The 14837-nt window shown below is 41.6% G+C and overlaps 1 protein-coding gene across 3 annotated transcripts in view; it reads right to left on the bottom strand.

Moving 5' to 3' along the window:
• Positions 1–14837, bottom strand: part of LOC106137157 (catenin delta-2) — a 44182-nt gene that overhangs the window by 6602 nt on the left and 22743 nt on the right. For 2 of the 3 annotated variants that reach the window (XM_013337934.2, XM_013337935.2), the window contains exons 3-18: positions 8349–8469; positions 7848–7973; positions 7206–7358; positions 6757–6842; positions 6239–6380; positions 5266–5362; positions 4726–4926; positions 4083–4264; positions 3693–3852; positions 3017–3206; positions 2580–2671; positions 2046–2221; positions 1550–1691; positions 1117–1289; positions 657–822; positions 3–131 (exon numbers count right to left, since the gene is read on the bottom strand). In XM_013337934.2, coding sequence (XP_013193388.1) covers positions 3–131; positions 657–822; positions 1117–1289; positions 1550–1691; positions 2046–2221; positions 2580–2671; positions 3017–3206; positions 3693–3852; positions 4083–4264; positions 4726–4926; positions 5266–5362; positions 6239–6380; positions 6757–6842; positions 7206–7358; positions 7848–7973; positions 8349–8469 — 2336 coding nt within the window. The remainder of the gene's footprint in view (positions 1–2; positions 132–656; positions 823–1116; positions 1290–1549; positions 1692–2045; positions 2222–2579; positions 2672–3016; positions 3207–3692; positions 3853–4082; positions 4265–4725; positions 4927–5265; positions 5363–6238; positions 6381–6756; positions 6843–7205; positions 7359–7847; positions 7974–8348; positions 8470–14837) is intronic. The other variant, XM_060951507.1, reaches the window with a different exon arrangement.

The raw sequence follows: 14837 nt of genomic DNA, 5'->3' as shown, positions 1-14837 counted from the left end.
ACCGCTGCTGTTGGAGGACCCCCTGGGCTGGGCGGCGCGCGCGGGCGTGAGGAAGTCGGCCTCGCGCCAGCCGTGCTTGCGGTACACCTCGCGCAGCTCCGCGTGCGACCACATGGTCATCAGGACTTGACCTGGGGGGGGGAGAACATTTTTTGTGGAGTTGTAGGGTGCTATTAGTCTTTTTGAGATTGCAGGCTCTGTCTACCTTTGTTGTCTACCCCGTGGGTGATAAGGATGTACTTGTATTTATGAATTGTTTTTGTCATGAATATTTCTTTTGTCATCCTCTTCTTATGGAACACACTCTCATTTTCGCGCGTACGAGTGCAGTACTGAATATTTCGAAATAAGTCTTCCTCTTAAGAACCCACAACAAAATATGTTGAGTAGTTTTAAAGATTTAAGCATATTTAGGGACAGACAGCATGAAGCGACCTTGATTTATACTATGTAGATGATCTGTAAGCTGTGTTAACTTTGTCCAGTATTATATTCTCACAAATATTTTAAGTTATATACTCTATGACGTGCTTCTCTTACCGCTTTTTTCATAGTGCATTCTCAATATTTTTTTTTCTTTAAAACCAGATAATTACGGCACATGTCAACTCTCTCCTTGATTACAGCGTTGCGATTCTCTGTCTACCCCACAATACCTGCGAACTTGAGCACTCTCGGCGTGTGCCGGTGACGTTGCTTGGTGAGGTTCAGCAGTCGCTCCACGCCGCCCGCCTCCAGTAGCGACCGTGAGAATTCTCCGCTCTTCTTTATGACTTCGTTCAGAGTTGCCAGCACGGCGGCTATCGTATCGTCAGATGTACCCTGTTAATAAAAAAATCATTTGTTAGGTATAGTAGTATAGTACTTCTTTCCCCTTGACCCATACTAGGGGAAGAGATGCCTGGCCATGCTGCTACCGCCGGGTCCAGGTAGAAGAGGCAGGCCCAAAAGATCATGGCAAGATAGAAACTTTAAATGTTCACTGCTATTGGCTGATGACGTAGCATATTCCGCTATGATTGGCTGATGGCATGTGACGTAATGTTGCTACATTGTCACTAGGATAATATAAAGATTACACTTAACCGACGATGAATATTAAGCTACTAAACCAACCTGTTCGTGCTGCTGCGTGCCACTAGGCAGCTTCTGCACCAAGTCTCTCATGGCGTATTTCCCGATCAGCTCCTTGTTCCGCTGGTCGATGGCTAAATTTCTCAAAGCTGTGGCCACAGCGCAAACTACGCGATCCACTTCCATTCGGAGAAGTTCCACCAGAATTGGGAGACCTGTAATTAAAACACAATTTTAGTCGATTGACTGGAAAAATCAAGTACATTAAGACCACGCCGTTTGAGTAACAAGTACTTCGTGTCGCTGTTTATTATTTTGGAGCAGATCACTCCGATTCAAGGGCAACTCGAAAGCCAACCTAGATTGCTTAATGGAGATTGAATATAGAATGGAAATCTAAAGGAATATAGAGTTCCTGGTACTTGAGTAAACAAAAAGTGGTACCTAACGTAGTGACAATTATAATATAACTAACCTTTTTCCTTGCGCACTGCAGCACGGATATCTATAGAAGGCTGCCAGTAACAAGCGGCTAGGTTTTGTAAAGCGCCCGCCGCCGCTTCTAGAGTTTCAGGGTTAGAGCACGTCTGTAGCAACGCCATGTATAGCGGGACCACCTGTGGAAGAAAAAGGTGAAAGATTTTATGAGAAACCACGAGAAAATAATGTAAAGACCATCAGAAACCAAAGACTTATTGGCAAAAAGCTGGATCGGATGCGCATACGATTCAAGGTCGTCATCGTCAAACCAAGAAGAAGATTCAAGAAGAAATAATAAACTCCAAAACAATATCACAGTTCTTGTCAAATGGCTTGGTTTAAGACGTAGGTTTTCGTTGTCAGTTATTCTTTCTTCCACGGAGACTCTGTCGTTGCGCTTAAAATATCAATGATGGAGCCGCAAGGGCTAAAAATTACTTTTACGAAGAGCCATTCTTGTAAATTCATTCACTTTTAATGACTTATCTTACCTCCGGCGACCATAACATTTCAGTTCCCTTGGGCACGCTGTAGCCCAGTTGTGAAGGCGGTGTATCTCCCAATGGCTGGGAATCGGGTTCACTCTTGCCGAGTGGACTTGTAGAGTTAGACGAGGAGGAACCTTCTTTCTTCTTTTTACTGCCTCCAAAACAGCCGAGATTTTCTCCTGGGCGAAAACAACACACTATACAACTAGACAAATTGAAGGAAAAAAGTCAAGACTTTTATGCAATGCAATACATTTTGACAAAAAGAATTACGAGCGGAGAGGAGTTAGCTCTGTAGTTCTGTTTTTGCATAATCACTCTATCTACACTGCATGATCCCAGATTGGGTGAGTCAGGTTTTTACACAAAGCGATTCCCATCACTATACTTAAATTCTTCGTATCACTTTCGCCAAATCTTTTTATAATTCGTGTATGCTGTCTTCACCTAACTAAGTTTTTAAGACAACACTGAAGAATACAGTTGTTACTTAACTTAGATTAGAATTAAGTATGATAATGAATGTATTTGGCATACCTTTAGACGCACTAGCCTGTATCCTCGCTTGACCAGAAGATTGTGTGGGCGGCGCTCTCGTGTCGTACAAAGGATCTTCTATTTCTTGACATCTACAAACAATATCGATTACGTTTAGTCATATTTATGATTGACTGAATAGTAAGAAGAAAGGCTTAAATCAAAGGATCAAATAACTAACGATTTCGGAGAAGTGGATGATACTAAATTTTTTCACAGAGTCATTAGAAAAAAACTTATAGGATAGGATGTGATATTTAAATTTTTCAGGCATAACCATAGCCAAGAGTCACGTTCAAAAACTCGAACTTCAAAACATACAAGTCCTATTTCTCGGATATTACTCATGTTTCTCACATATTGAACACGTTTCTCAAATAATAAACACATTTCTCAAGTACGAAACACGTTTCTCATGTATTAAACATATTTCTCACCTGTAAGACAAATTTCTTAGTACACAGACACAGTTCTCAACAATCTTGGTGCCGATTGCGTTTGCTTGTATGGCGGCTCTTACGGCGTGCAGTAACGCTTCTGCCAAGCCGGGCAAACCGCGAAGCTTTCGCCGCGCGTATTCGCCCGCTGAAGAAGCGTTCCGAAGCACACCAGAAGCGTTGCGGAACACTGTAGAGAATATAATGTCAGTTAAATTCACGATTTCTGAATCAAAAATCAACATATTATTCAATTCGAACGGGCATCCGTGGCAGTCCGAACAAAAATTGCTGGTCGCTAGTATCTTAAAACTGTTTTTTCCTCCTCATATTAGTCCTAGTTGTCCTTCGATCCGAACTATAATCCTGGTTTGGATGAAGTTTTTACATAAGCGAATCCCGCCTAAACACCGCAAACTTTGTGCAAGAGAACCTTACCCACATTGGCTCACACATTCATTTACCTGGATCTGCAGATACCTAAATATACCTTTAAGATGTTTATCCTTGATGTAAGAGCATGCCTCAAAGAAAGGAGAGAGTCATTGGTATATTGTCACGGTAAATTTTGACACGGTGCTTCATACTTTTTTAGTTGGGACACCATAACCGTTCGATCTGACGTTCTAAATCCTTAAAAATATCTATGGAGCTCTTACAAATATACTAAATTTACCTGTAGACCAATAAGTGTCCCCCGGGTTGGTGGGATGCCAGCCCGAGTGCGGTATGATGACCTTGTTGACGATGACTTGCGCCGCGTCGTCTATGATCGACTGCTTGAGGTCCTCGCACGACGACATGTTCCATATCACGCCGGTCACCAGCTCCTTCACCTGTTATAACATAAAATACTCTAGAGAAACCAGTAAAGCTAGTACAATTGCGAACTTGTAAACATATATTTTTAAAGATCTAGGGATTGCTACACTTTTAATAATTATTGTTAGGAGTCCGATTAAAAAATCTGAGGTTTGGATAGCGTCCATCATGAGAGCGTTGTTCTATGTTGTCGTATGTTCTGCCTGCCGTACGACAAGTAGCGTAGGGCTCCACAACATGTTACCTCGATGTCAGTGGCGCGACACAACAGCGCCATGAGAGCGGGGATGCCGCCGGCGTCGCGTATGGCGCGCTTGTTCTCGTCGTTCTGCCTGCCGTACGACAAGTTACGTAGGGCTCCGCAAGCGTTGCGGCAGACTTCGGGGTTCTCGTGCGATACCAGGCGTACTAGAGGAGGGATGCCGCCTGAAAAGGGGTAAAATTTGAGTTATGAGGTTACAACTAGAATAAAATAAATTCTACAATGTCACACTCTTGGGTTTGAGTTTGACGTTGTGCCGAAAAAAAACATATTTTTTCTATTTTTAGGGTCGTCCACATATGTAAAGTGCTTCTTCGAAAGTCAAGATTCACCAGTCTGAAGGACAGAAACCGACGACTTTTAGAAGGTTGAATCCCCGCTGTTGCATACCCTGAAGAAATTAAATGTAGCAACACCTATACGTAACACGCAATCACGGCGAACTATGCTACGCCATCAGCCAATAGCAGCGAAGATTCTAAATCGCGCAATCAAAGATTTTGAATATTAAAAAATAAAGACATCGTTGGAGGCAAGGTTCCGTATGTATAACACCTAACTTGGCGGAAAATCTTCCTTTTGAAGCCCGAAACATCGCTCCCACAACATTAAAAAAGCTACTCACCTAAACTCCTAGTCTTTTGTTTATTTGGGTCGTCCATGTAAGTCAGATGCTGGAGATACGCCGCAGCGTTCGCCTTCACCACGTCTGATGGAGAATTGAGAAAGCCGATGACTTCGGGAAGGTTGGGATCCCGCCATTGCAGACCCCCGCCATCTTCGCGGGGACCCACGCCCACGCCCACGCCGTGGACGCCGTATGAATCTAGAACGTGGAATGTTATATATATTAATCAATTATAGCATCGGTTGTATGTGATTCAAGACAAACGCCAAAACATATTACACATGCTTTGATGAAGCACGTCTCGTCAGGGCTTTCCGAAACCGAAAAGATAAAGATAGAGAGAGAAAATAAGATATTAAGCTTTATCGCAATTCTATTAATCCTACAAAATTGAAAAGATTAGAAGGCCTAGAAGGCTAAAAACGACTAGAAGGCCACGTTCAGCTGTAAAGCTAAATGGAATTGAGACTCAAATATTAATAGGTTGCTAGCCCATCGCCTAAAAGTATAAATAATTAAAAATATTATGTATCATACCTAGCGCCATGCCGGCCATTTGTTTCTGCAACTCCTCGTCGTCGCCGTACATAGACTGGCCGCCGGCGCTGCCGAGGCTCAGTCCGTTCTGAGAGTCCTAATGAAAAAGGGCACGATTACATTGCAGCGCTAATATAGCTTAAACAATCTGAACGCACTTGCGACGCGACGCGATTAGAGTTGGTACATTTTTGGGGAAATATGACATGTGATGCGCCATGCAACACGAGCGTGGCTATTTCCAGATATGACAATAACTAAGATTGTAAAATTAGTCGCATCGCGTCTCAATGCAAAAGTATTTAAACTATAAGACTTGTAGTTTGAACATAGCAGAATGGAACTAATGAAAACTTGATGTTTTACAGAAATTTCAGCACTAAAAACAAAAAATGGATGGCATAAATAAACCCGACTTTAAAATCCGATAGTCGCCAGTTAAACAAAGCCAGTTAAACATAACCATACCTTTAGCTGATAAACCCTTGGCCCTTATTGGCTGTTAATTTTTAATTAGCATATTTAGAACTATAGTTAAGTCATAGACATGCATGATTCACCATTAGGTACCAAATAAACGGTTATTCTTTGTTGTAAAATATGATTTGTTTCCCGTTAAATTAGCACAACCATTGGAATTGAGTAAAAATAAGATAGACAGGTGTTAAATAATATAGTTGTTGGTGCTTTCGATGAAGAGGCACGGTTTGGTGAGCTTCCATTTAATTTCTCCCAAGATTTTCTCCTCGCTACCTCGACCCATATTTATATGTAAAATGAATTGTTTAAACATAAACGAACCCTAGGCATTGCAAGAAAGGTATGAATTATTTAACTATATTTAAGTGAACTTAACGTACAACATACAAATTTTATAAACTTGGAATCCTTCCCCTTGGAACGTTCCCATTTACACTCTCCCTCAATATTATGCACAGGCAACCAGTTTTCATTCATACATTTCTTACTGTACCTTAAACTGGTTCCCCTGGTGAGGCTGCGTATCGTAGGTGGCGGGATAGTGCTGGTAGCCGTACGCGTCGCCGGCGTACTCCCCGCGCGGCGACGTCACGCAGTAGTGCCGCCCCAGCTGCTCCAGCGACGCGGAGTCGTACCTTAATGGAGATTCTTTTTTTAAACTGCTGTTTTTGAAATAAGAATAGAATGACATGGAAATTGATACTTTGAAATTATAAAAATACTGGCCACTACTTATGTTACTATGAGAAAAACAAATCGTAATGTAACCGGAATATTTATGCAGCTGGTACTTACGAAACTGGTTTAGGATATCCTGTAAGGTTGCAGAGATCAGACGGAAATCGCTTTCTAAAATTACGTAAAGCCACCCGAAGACATAATCCGAACTAACGCTAAGAGAAAGATGACTGTTTCTTGCAAAGACACAAGAAGACTAAATAACACTAAATAAGAAAGGTATGTTATTATAAAATAAGGCTTTTCTAGAGTAAAATTATTTGTTTGTATTACCTCTGCTGTAAATGTAGATTGTGTTGTGGTAACGCGCCCGGTGAAGTGCTTCTGGGTGACGCACTACCGCCACCTTCTCCGTACTCCTGGCAATAAAAAAACAAAGGTCTTATTGTCAGTTTTTAATTTGTATTTTATATTAAGTACCAATAACAGTCTTAATTATTTATTAATTTCTTCACTTTCTTTATTGTCTGTTATCATCTGTCCCCCTTCTCTCTGTAAACCCCCACCCACTAAATACAATTGTCATCACCTGAATTTATGAAGAAATTAGATCATAAATACTTGATTGTATAAAACATGTGTATCACAAAACCCATACAATTTGGCACCTGCGTAGACGCATCTACCGAGTAGGACAACGAACAGGCGGCGCCGTAGCCCCTCCTTCACCCACCAAACAGTATCTTAGTCAGTTACTAGGTAACATCATCTTGATCTCTCACCTGTCCCATGTAGTTGGGCACCTGCGCAGGCGCATCCACTAGGTAGGGCTGGGACGGGTAGGCGGCGCCGTAGTGGCCGTACGTGCCGTAGTGACCGGCGCCCCCCGCGCCTGCGTAGCTGCCTCCTCCCGCCACCGATACCGACTCCATCACCTGGGTGAAATATTAAAAGATATTTATTTCAAATCGAAACTTTACCACATAAGGCGCGCGAGTCACAATATTGCCATAAATTATTTTTTTAAATCTCTCAAAAAGATTTTAAATTGCCTAGTTTAGAAACTTTGTGACTGATAGTTACCGTCCACGTCTTATTTGCAATACCGTGTCTAGCCACAAAAAAACCAGACAGTAGAAACTCTTACGACACAAAAACTGACCCAAATGATGCTTCGTGAGTAATAATAGGAAGCCACAGCACCTGCAGCTATGAGTCTATAAACTTTATGGCAACTCCCTCCATCATCACTTCGTGGCCTCTCCATCAACACAGGGGATCATTTCCATCAGTGTATATTTTGTTTTTAATCTATTTTCGCAATGATTCAGTGATCATAGGGAGCCCAAAATTTTGACCTGTGAAGAAGGGAAAGACCAGCCTTTTCTTGAAATATTCTTTAGATATATATTGAAGAAACTTACATGTGGGTATTTCTGCGAGGGCGCCATAGTGAGGTGCCCCATGTGGTTATAGTGCGTGGCCGGCGACGACACGTATCTCTCGTAATCCGGCTCCATGCCGCCGCCCACGCCTGGGTATTCGCCAGCCTGGAACAGACGGGCGGAACTGAGAAACGACCAGCAGGGTTTGTAGAGAAAGCAAACGCGATAGCTGCGCATCCCTCCCATGATTCGGCTCGTATTACCTGACGATTGATAGAGCCATGGGTGATGGTGGTGGTATAGTCACCAGGGTTGCTAGTAGGTATTTTTAGTTCCTAGAAAATCTTAAAGCACTTCATTATTAAGGCTTCAAATGATTAAGAAGTAATTGGAACCGACAGGCACTGCATAGAAAATCTTATTGAGATTGCAGGAAGACGCCGATTTTAACGAGTCCTGGTCTTCTTAGTGACTCCCCTTTTTCCAGTATATGTCGCGTTCGGGCCGTGCCGGACCATGGCTGTAACACAGTGTACACACCTGCATCGCCAGGTGGTGCTGGTGAGCTAGCGCGGCAGACAGCTCCGCGTCCTCAGTGGACGCGTCGGACCGCGACACCGGACTGTGCTGCGGGCCGTACGCGCCGTCCACCGGACCGTTGCTGTAACAAACAAACAGAAATTATAAGCGTTTATTATAGTATAAGGAATAAGAGACTAAGAAACACTTAAAAACGATGCAAAAGTATAATATATACCTACAGATAATGGACATTACGGACAATTTACGTTTTGGGACGTGAAAGTTTTCGGATATTGACGTTTTCTGATTTGGACGTTTTCAGAAATGGGCGTTTTGGGAATTGGACTTTATGGAACGTATTCTTCTTGTATCTCAATAATAAGATTTTTTTTACTGCTTAACAATATAAAAGCGAAAAAAACTTATTTATTCATACACTGATCACGAAATCTTTAAAACTACTGAAGGAAGGTAGATTGCAACATTGCATCCTACGTTAAAGGCGAGCGCTCTCTAGAGCGACATATTATTGTCGAAGTCCTGAATACCCCTGTATCTATTCTGCCCGTCTGCCCCATTCTAATTTTTCTATGCTAGGCATCTGTACCAAAGCAGTAACTCAATGACATCATTTTGAAATATTATTGCGTTAAAAAGATAATTGTAAAAAATATGACATTTATCAACAGATACGCTTACATACGCTCATATAAAAGATGAAGGGCACAGAACAAGACACAATCAATACGTAGGAAATCATCTTCATATGAGAGGTAAACGTATCAACCTGTGGATCGACAGCAAATCTTAACGATAATTTAAAGAACTAGGACAAAAATCACCAACTGATTGCGAGTATTGTATGGTCATTAAGACATGTAAATCTCATTTTTTGTTCTATTCGTCGCCATTACAAACAACATAATTAACAACAATACTTTGTGTAATGTTATTGTTTTAAGCCATATTTATAGAAATGCCATTTACACATAGATGGACATTAATTACGGGGATCTTTAATTTAATGAGACAAACGACCATGCGACTGCCAAAACTGATATAGCAAATAAATAAACTAACTTTGCAACTGGAAAAAATTTACGTTTTCTTAAAATTGCTTCCATATCTAAAAAGGCAAAATGAATAAATCCTATTTCTGTCCGATCTATGCGGCGGTAAAGGAAAGACTTCAAAAGATTTCTAAAAAGTCAACACTGTATTTGATACCCACTTCTTTCAGTTCATAGAAAGTTTATTACAGCCTCATTTCATGCTCGTAGATTCATGAGTTATTTATAGTCAAAACATTACAAAGAAACAAAGACTATTTTTTTTACTCAGCATTGCGGATTAAAAAGAGCTGACGGGTAAGGTATACCTGCAAAGGTGGCGGTTATATGGGAGTCGCTTCGTGTAAAAACCACCCAATTCAGGGCTCATGTTCATACCCCGGGCTAATCCCCGAATTGGACTAAAATGCCAGGAGGAAGAAGAAGATTAAAAAGACAGCGTCGACTACGGGAATGACGAGCAGAGAATACTCATAGCGCAATTTACCTTTTGTATAGTACATACAGTATACAAGAGTACGCAGGTTGTTAAAAATGAATAAATCATAAAGAAAAAAATTTGCACACTTTGAAGCTGTCCATATGTTTAGGAAGCACGGCACAAACGGAAAAATCTTTTACCAGGTCATCGTATAAATGAAAAACTAATTCTCATAAAACTCCCTGAAACGCCAAGCACACCCAATAAAAATCCAGAGCACTAAACCGGTGGCTATTTCGTCCAATAATTGATTCGTTTATTTAAGTGCCAAGTGGTCTCTCAGCGCCGCCTGCGTTTATTATTTATTCACAACCTCCAGAGACTAATGTGCAAATATTTCGACTATGGAAGATTTTTTGGACGTTCAGCTGTTTGTATAATGAGAGGTGGAGCTAGAAAATTACATTTTGCCAACACTAGAACAAATTAAGGTAAACCAGCAGCAACATAGGTTGAACTGGACTAGCTACCGTGTCGTATGTAGATAAAATCAGAAATACACAAAAAAGACAAATAAACCAAAGAAGATGCTGATATGCCGAAATACATTCTCATTCATAAAACATGAAGTATCGAAATATACGAATTGTTATATTATATTACGAATAAAATGTTATTTCTCCGGAGAACGTCGGTGGTCGAATCGGTAAGGTGCCTGGTCAAAACGCGGTTGCGCATAAAGGCACCGGTTCAAGAGCTTACCGCGGGCTCCAATCAGAGTAGTGACGTTGCAACCATTAAATAAAATATATTGTCAAATTTTATTTTCTAGTAATAATACATACATACATACATACATAAAATCACGCCTCTTTCCCGGAGGGGTAGGCAGAGACTACCTCTTTCCACTTGCCACGATCTCTGCATACTTCTTTCGCTTCGTCCACATTCATAACTCTCTTCATACAAGCTCGGCGGTTTCGGGTACTTTTGACCTGACCCTTTACCAGGACGTCCTTAATTTGATCAAGATACGTTCGTCTAGGTCTTCCCACTCCGACCTTTCCCTCCACACTCTCCTTGTATATCTGCTTAGTCAACCTGCTTTCATTCATCCTCTCCACATGACCGAACCATCTTAACATACCCTTTTCTATTCCTGTAACTACATCTTCTTTCACATCACAACATTCCCTTATCACGCTGTTCCTTATCCTGTCACTCAATTTCACACCCATCATACTCCTTAACGCTCTCATTTCCACTGCATTTATTCTGCTTTCATGCTTCTTTTGCCATACCCAACTTTCACTCCCATACATTAATGTCGGGACCAACACGCCCCTGTGCACAGCCAGTCGAGCCTTTTTGGATAGTTTCTGACTGCTCATAAAGGCATGCAAAGCTCCATTCACCATGTTCCCCGCGTTCACTCTCCTTTCAATATCACTATCATACTTGCCATCTGATGTAAACATTGATCCTAGATATACAAACTCTTTCACTTGCTCCACTTTTTCTCCTGCAATCAAAATATTACATGCTGTCATTTCTTTCTCCATTTCAAAAACCAGTGTTTTAGTTTTACTTACGTTCACTTTCATTCCTTTCTCTTTTAAAGCTTCATGCATACAGTTTACCATCTCCTGTAACTCCTCCGCTGATGACGCCAGTATAACCTGATCGTCGGCATAGAGCAGACATTTGACGAGTAACTCATTCATCCTTAATCCACTTTTAGACTCTTTCAAATCTGTCAAACAGCTATCCATAAATAGGTTGAACAGCCACGGTGACGCAACACATCCTTGCCTAACGCCTTTCTCAATCTTAAACCACTCAGTGTGCGCTCCGTTTATCCTGACACAAGCACTCGAATCCTCATATAAGGATTTCAGTGCTCGTATTAAGAGACTGCTCACCCCATGCATAGAAAGTGCTGACCACAATTCATTCCTCTCAACTCTGTCATAGGCCTTTTCCAGATCTACGAATGTGCAATAGACTTTTTGACTCTTGGCCAAAAACTTTTCGGCTATGCACCGCAAGGAAAAGACCTGATCAGTACATCCCATTCCCTTTCGAAATCCCGCTTGAGCATCCCATATTTTGTCATCAGTTTCATTCCTGACTCTATTAATCAATACCTTAGCATACAATTTGCCGACGACGCTAAGCAGGCTTATACCACGATAATTTTTGCAGTCCAGCTGTGACCCTTTTCCTTTGTAAAGTGGCACGATAACAGCCTTACACCAATCTTTTGGTACTCGGCCGCTTCTCCAACACAAATTGAAAAGGCAGTACAACTGACTAGCTACTACGCCTTTTCCTGCTTTAAGCATCTCGACCGACACTCTATCACACCCAGCAGCCTTTCCCGCTTTCATACTCTTAAGTGCTTCCACAATTTCGAACATTTCAATTTCGCCTTCCATCTCATTCTCTTTTTCTTCGCTATAGCAGAAATCTTTCTTATTTCCTTCCTTTTTTTCAAATAAACTTTCAAAATAGTCCTTCCATATCTTTAGTACACATTCTTCTCCTTTCACAACGCTACCATCCTGGCATCTGATCCTAGTCAGCTCTCTGGTTATAGTATTTCCTCGGGCTGACCTTACGGATTTCCAGAATACTTTCAGATTTGACTGAAAGTCTTCTGATAGCCTTTTATCAAAATCCTCTTTATACTCTTCTTTCTTTCTAATCACAGCTTTCTTAACCAAATCTTTCATTTTCTTATATTCCTTACGTGCTTCATTCACATCTTCATCTATAACCTCTTGCATTCTTAAGTTAGCTTTTGCTGCTAACAAATCCAGCCATGCTTTCTTCTTTAATCGCACAAGTTCTTGCACATCTTTACTCATCCACGCATTTTTGTGATTTTTTCCTTTCCTTCTTCTACTTACACCACACACTTCAACAGCTACTTTCACAATTCTTTCTTTAAATTCCTTCCATCCATCTTCAATATCGCTCATTTCATCTAAATCTTCAAATTCATCCTTCAGTCTATTAATATACTTCTTACCTACATCCATATCTTGCAAATTTTCTACTTTTACTCTTTCCAAAGCGCTGGTTTGCTCCCTTACCCTGTGCCGCCAGCGATTGAAGATACCCCTTATCCGGGATATCACCAGTAAATGGTCCGAGTCAATGCCAGCACCGCGATATGCACGGGTATCCAGCACTTTGTTCTTCAATCTTTCATCTACAATCACAAAGTCTATCATACTTTTTAAAATACCTTCCACTCTTGTGTAGGTGTGGATCTCTTTATGTTGAAACATTGAGTTCGACACAAAAAGATCCCACTCTAGACAAATTTCTAATACACTTCTTCCATTATCATTCACCTTTTCGTCACCAAACGCACCAAGCACCTTTTCATATCCATCACGCTTTACACCCACCCATCCATTAAAATCACCTAACATAATAATCTTCTCATTTGGCTTGGTAACTTTCAATACTTCTCTTACACTATTCCAGAACTCCTCGTTTTCGCTTTTTGCTGATGTTGTACCCCTCGAACCCACATCCCAAGGTGCATAAACACCTAGAACGAAGATCCGAGTGATTCCAACTTTCAGCCTAATCCATAGAAGACGAGGGCTGACACACTCATACTCATTCACGCACTCAGCCATTCGTGCAGAAAGAATTAGACCGACCCCTTGACAGCCTCGGCTGGTACTGGAAATTCCAGACCAATACGCCGTGTAAGGGCCGTGCTGCGTCGCGTCGCATCCTTTCCGCTTCGTTTCATTCACGCACAACACATCCAAACGTCTTTCATCCATCATCTGGCATACTTCCTCAATCTTATCCTTCATTCCTCCTCTTACATTCATCGTCGCAAAGCGGCTTTCAGCAGACCGCATACCGCTCCCGCCGGGAACGAGACGTGATGGGGTGCGGACACCATCGCCGCCATCTAGGTGCTCTTTCAAAAAATTTGCATCCATGCGATTCCCACGAGACGCTAGGGAAAAATTTTGTCCGCCCCAGCAGAGCCCCGCATGCCAGGGTAAGGCTAGCCATTACCTGGGGGTCGCCCAACCCCATGGCGGAAGTGGCACGCTCGAGACTAGGCTCGCCCCTAGCCATGCATCCATCGGCGCGGCAGACCTTAGATTGGCAGTAATTCTGCATCTAACGTATATTCCCAAACACCAAGCTTCATATCAAATAACCGGGCAGTAGCTTTACAAACTACAGTACACCGTGCCATGGCCTTTAATAACGCCACCGGAAAGTGCCAACAAGCCGCCATATTCAGTGTACAGTGATACGGAATCATTGACTGACGATGTTGATTATTTACAATTCGAGAGGGATGCTCTTCAAGCGATGGCGGAGAGGAATGGAGGGAGATTACTGGGTGACAAAACACGCCTGCGCCGAGCCGTGCAGGGAAGTGTTGAAGGCGACGACTCGTACCGACAACAGAGAGAGAGGAACAACATTGCAGCAACAAAGTTTGCAACAAAACAGTCCTATTCTCAAACGAAACCTGCGGCTAATTCTGCATCGTACATATTTTCCCAAACACCAAGACAGCCTTCATTCTTCAAACGCGCATTGAAAACAAGAGAAAAATTACTGTGTCGGAGATGTCCTATATTTTTCCAACTTAAATCTAAAAAGCTATGATTTTTTTCTCAATATTTAGGTATATTCTATGCCTGAAGGCCGAATACAGAAATCAGTCTTAGTGAAAAGTGATATAAAGTTTAATATTAATGTTGAAATTGTAAATATAATAAGTTGTACATAAGTTTAAAATTTGATTCTTGAAAACAAATTCTTATTGTTTATAATATTTATGAGTTGTAAAGTAACATACCCGTCATATTACGTCTATGCCGGGCAGAGCTTACAGTCATCAAAAGACTGAATGGCCACGTTCAGCCGGTTGGCTTAATGATAGAATTGAGATTCAAATTGTGACAGGTTGTTAGCCCATCACCTAAAAGTTAATCCCAAGTATATAAGCCTATCCCTTAG

Source organism: Amyelois transitella, chromosome 25, assembly GCF_032362555.1.
Source record: "Amyelois transitella isolate CPQ chromosome 25, ilAmyTran1.1, whole genome shotgun sequence".
NCBI classification, from domain to species: Eukaryota; Metazoa; Arthropoda; class Insecta; order Lepidoptera; family Pyralidae; genus Amyelois; species Amyelois transitella.
This window is presented reverse-complemented; position numbering and strand designations above follow the sequence as displayed.